The 5,129-nt window shown below is 47.8% G+C and overlaps 1 protein-coding gene across 1 annotated transcript in view; it reads right to left on the bottom strand.

The window, feature by feature from the left end:
• Positions 1-3,549: 3,549 nt before the first annotated feature.
• RABEP1 (rabaptin, RAB GTPase binding effector protein 1) overlaps positions 3,550-5,129 on the bottom strand; it is a 28,673-nt gene continuing 27,093 nt past the window's right edge. The window contains exon 17 of the mRNA XM_010011731.1: positions 3,550-4,189. Coding sequence (XP_010010033.1) covers positions 4,088-4,189 — 102 coding nt within the window. The 3' untranslated portion in view covers positions 3,550-4,087. The remainder of the gene's footprint in view (positions 4,190-5,129) is intronic.

Genomic DNA, 5,129 nt, shown 5'->3' with positions numbered 1-5,129 from the left:
TATGCTGTGTTCTTTGCTTTTCTCCTGGGGAGGAGGCACATCACATTGTGCCTCTTGCACGCTGTAGTACTTACAACTAGCTCCGCAGGGTGGGAATTGCTCCCTGGGGTTATTCTCCCCGCTTGGTCCGAGGCAGGGGAGGTCTGTGGCTGAAGGCAGAGTAGAAAGACCAGAGAGAAGCACACACACTTCAGCAGCTCTTTTTAATTTGGAACACTTTCTTCATAAAGGACACACCTTCAATACAGTTAACAAATGGTTACACACGAATCCTGTGGACAGCAGAACTCTACACCCACGATTGCACGGGACACCAATGGCGTGGCTCACCGGAATAATGCAGTAGTAACTTCCAAACACTCAGTTTACCTTTAGCAAAAGATGGCTCCAGAGTCTGTCAATTATTTATCTGCTGTAGACAAATGTCAGTGGACAATAAATAATTGCTGTCCCCTCACCCCAACCCCTTAGAAAAGGTGACATGGTCAAGCTCAGTTTTGAAAAGTAGTACTGCACTGCTACAAAAGTGGCACAGCAAGAGGTGCCCAGGTAAAGCTGAAGGAAGGGGGCTGCTAGTACCTGCTGGGTAACGAGGGTACCAGGCATGCTGCAAGAACACTTGGGTTTTTGTACAGATTAAGACTATACAAGTAGAGGAATGCATTCGAAACTTGATCTCGTCCCTTTACACTCTGCAGGAGCAGAACCCAGTTTTCTAGTCCGCTCACCCTGTGTGTTGTGGCTGACCTGCCTGGTCAGCAGCGCCGGTCAAGAATCTCTCACTAACAGCAGAGAACCCACCACCCTATTCAGACCAAGCTCCAGAACACCAAGAACTGGAGGGAAAAGCATTTGTGTTCTGATGTTTTATGAGCAGTAACACCATAATCCACCCAGTGAGTACCTACACCACGAGCTTTTACTACACTCAATTTACAGTCTTCACTTCGCTCTGCAAGCTTGGCACCCACTATTTTGTTTTTAAAGGCCCCTTTAAGTCTTTTGAGTTGCTGCTTCTGAAGCTGTGCTCTCCTTCCTGGGGAGGGACAGCCCCCCTGGAGCAGGACAGCTTTGCAGTGAGTGCAGCTCCCACTGCCCCTGTGAACAGGCAGGTTTCCAATCAGAAGTCGTTAAAAAGGTATAATCTTAAGTTGTAACTGTTGGTAAAAAGGGTCACTTTGTGTTCCAGCTCTAACACGGTCACAACTGGGCCTTAAACAGGAGGGAAGCTGCTGAGGTGTGTGATGGAATATGGGGGTAAAAAGGAAACAACCGTACAGTTCTTGTCCACCCTTCCTCTCCAAACCAAGAGGCAGTTCCTTCACAGACTCATGCAGTGCCTGCGTTACCAGTGCTCATCATCAGCACTGCAGCCCTACCACTGTCTCCAGCCAACCGGGCACCACTGGCCCCCAAGACCAGCACAGGAGCATGCACAGCAACACACACACATGCAGAACACCACTGGCAGCCACTGTGCTTCTCACTGTGTCTCTCCAAGTGACAAACTGATTGCCACGTGCTCCCATTGGGTTGCAGAGACCCAATGCAACCCTGCAGCCACCAGCCTGACACCACTGCACCTATGAAAAGCCACGTCACCAACCTGTGAAATGCACTAAGGAAGAGCCAGGCCTGGACTGGTTGAAACAACCTAAACTGGTCAGCTCTGGCCACTGTTGTTTGGGGTAGGGTTGCTGAGGATGGGCATGGACACATGGACCAGGAAGGGATGCTGAAAGGCAGGGACCAGCCACTTCCCTGGCTCTCCTGCTCTAGGAGCACAGCCAGAAACTCAACCAAAACCTCTTCTTCTCCCTAAGTCTTCAGGTGAAGTTCCTCACATCCAGCTTGCTGAAGAGTTGTACAGGATTTGGTGTAGCTTTGCCATACAACACTTAAGGCTTCCTTAAACACTGCTGCACAGGTACCAGCAATGGCTATGTGTTAGTTTTGGGGCAGGAAGGGAACACAGTAAAAGCTTTCCCTTCTGCAGCTCCTAACAGAGGCCTGTAGGTTTTTCTCCAAAGTTTACTCAATAGAATGGAACCGTCAGAAAACTGAATGCAAAACATCTGGTATCAGATCTGTGCATCAGGACACAGCTGCTGCCACCTCACAGTAGTGAGAAAAGTTAAAGAAATCCTGGTAATAGCCAATTAATAAAGAATCTGAGCCACATACAGACATTAAGTGTCATTTTAAGGAGATGACAACTCTGCCATCTATAAGTCTTGTCATTACTAAGGTAGAAAAATGGCTCTTGGGTGTCAGGATTATGAAAGGAGTAATTGCCAGGGTGAATAAAATGCTTTAATTTTTGTGATGAGTGACAAGGAACTGAGCTTGCATGTGTCTTCTGGGCTGGTTTAAGGCATTCCTCTTCAAACCCACTGGTTCTAACTGTTAATAGCAGGATATGCACTGCTAAAAATAGGATTTAAGCACTTAAAATACAGTCATGTACATTACAGTCTGAAGCACTTTCTGTCACTTCTGGTTTTCTTCCTCACCTTCAGCTCTATGGCCAAGTACGTAAAGAAAGAATAAGCAAAAGGGGAAAGTTGCAATACAAATGCTGGACAGCAGCAACCTGCTCCTTTGGCCTCCTTTCCTTTAATGAGTGGCAAGTAGGGGCCAGTTCAAGAACTCCCTGTGCACCACCAGCACTATCAACACCTGTAGTAACACATGGAACTGCTGCTTGCCAGCTCTGGGCACAGCCCTGCGACAAGGGGAGGGAAGGGAGGAGGAGTGGTCAGGTTAGCGATGGTCATGCCACCACCATGCATCTACAGAACACGAAACCCAAACCTACCACCTGCTTGATCACAAGAACTTCCTGCCTTTGCTGTAACTTGAATGTACAGGTAGAGGGGCACGGGACAGTGCAGGGGTCAGCTCTGAGCAACGCCACACTTGAAAGGAAGAGATGCACTGTACCTGTCCAACCTGACCCAGCCGAGTCGCGCAGCTCCTCCACGCCTGTGCTCTGTGACACCGTCCAGCGCACGCCAGGCGGAGCCAGGAGAGGTGGTGGTGGGCCAGGCTGATGCTTCATTCAGCTCCTCACCTTGCTGCTGCCCAAGCCACCAACCTCACATCTGGTGTCACCCATGGGAGCAGAGCCAGCCTGCAGCGACCCCGTGCCAGCGCTCGGACAGGGTCTGTACTACCTTTGTTTGTTACACAGCAAAGCAATTACAGGTACTGCTCAGCTTTAAGAGATGAAAAAGAACCAGCTGTAGTTCCACGTTCTAAATTACAGTTGTGAAAAGAGATTACAAAACAGTGCATTTCTTGTGCTTTTCTTTTAAGTATCAGAATTCAACAGAAAAATGTCAAGGAGCTAAATTCTCAGTACATTTGTCAACATTTGTTTTTTGGATTAGCATTGGTCTGTTCAGGAGACACACAGCTTGCTCATGTCCATCACATCCCAGCAGCATTCAGGTTCTTCAACACAAAGGTCAATGGTTTAAAAAGGAAAAAAAAAAAGGGGGGGGAGGGAAATAGTACTGAATTATGAAATAAGATCAATATCCAGTGTCCTGCTAATAAAGTCATATTTTAATATAAAATATTCATACAGCATACTCTACACCTCATTCTCTCCACTAGCTGAATACTGTTACCGACTAGTCAAACAGGAAACTTCAACCACTTCGTTCTTCAATGTTTTGGAGGGACAATATGGTTTCCAGCAGCTACTTTGATCACAGTAGTGGGGGGAAAGGAAAGAGGGAAAGACAAGGGGTGAATGTTCCAAACTCTATATTAGGTTACGGAGTCGGCTGAAAGAGGAGAAGGTTTTCAGAACGTAAGGACTGATCCCACTCAGTGGAACACGAAACACCACACGCATTAGTGTTTCCATCAGAAAGTTCTCCTTCCTACACTGCAAGTCACCCTTGTGCTCTCTTCCTGCCCAGTACAAAACCTTTTTCCCCCTCTAGAAACAAAACTTAAGTCATTGCTCCCCTCTGTTGTCTTCTGCTCTTTCGGTTAGAGTTAAATAATAATTAATGTTGCTATAAAGATGAGTTAAAAACCCCAAACGCAGCCTTGGAGCCCGCTCATCAGGGTGTCATGTTTCAGGAAGCTGATTAATGTCCGTCAGTTTTGTGTCGTTCAGGATTGCACGGATTCTCTCCAGGGAATCTGCCTGCCGGATCCGCTCCAGCTGCACCTACAGGGAACCAACAGACACGGCTGAGCTGCTGCAACGTGCTGCTGCGGAGCCAGAGCCCGGCAACCGCTGTGTTAGCAACCCTGGCACCCACACAGGCACAACTGAAAGCAAAGCACCATCAGCTGAGAAACACGAGGCATGAAGGAGCACAAGCTTCACGTAGAACCAACACCAGGAGGAAGGAAGACAGAAGGCAGTTTTGGTTTTACAATTAAAAGCCACTTTCTGGGGGGCTCAAGCAAGCCTTTGTCATCACTCTCTGTTCTGCCCAAGAACCAGTCACTGACACCAACCAAAGTGGCCAGGCAAACTGGAGGAGATGTGCAAAGCAACATAAACTTTCACAAAGAGCATATAAAGAAAGTGCAAAGCTGCCTCACACCTGCCTTCAAGCCTCTCAAGGTCAAAGCTAAAACACTTGTGGAGGAAACACCCCATTTCCGAGCTCACTCCTACTTCCTTTCCTGATAATCTCTTGAGCTCTTTCCTACATGCTGACAAAGAGCCCAGCAGCACTGTGTGGAAATGAATGCAGAGATCACTACTTCTTACTTGTTATTTCACTTTTTCCATTCAAACTTTCCCATTCTTTCCATCAGGATCTGGGCTTTCAGCTGTAAATTCCCAAGTAGTGGCTAACTGACATTCAAGCCCCTCCTCTCCACTGCTGACACCTAATTTGGCCAGTGGACACCTCGCAGAAGTGATACTCACCCAGGCTCTCCGCTGATGAGGACAGGAAGGAAATAACCCTGTGGGGCTATCAAGAAACCAAAATCCTCATTCGATGGTAATCTCTGGTGTTACACAACAGACCTTGCCCCACATGCTCTTGTGATAGCACAAACCATGGTTTAAAGCTGCTGAGGAACTGCTGTGTAATAACTGCCGAGGGGTGACAGAACACACAAACCCCAGAGCTGCAGCACTCGGGCTG

This window comes from Nestor notabilis, unplaced genomic scaffold (genome assembly GCF_000696875.1).
Source record: "Nestor notabilis isolate BGI_N333 unplaced genomic scaffold, ASM69687v1 scaffold15890, whole genome shotgun sequence".
Taxonomy (NCBI): domain Eukaryota; kingdom Metazoa; phylum Chordata; class Aves; order Psittaciformes; family Psittacidae; genus Nestor; species Nestor notabilis.
This window is presented reverse-complemented; position numbering and strand designations above follow the sequence as displayed.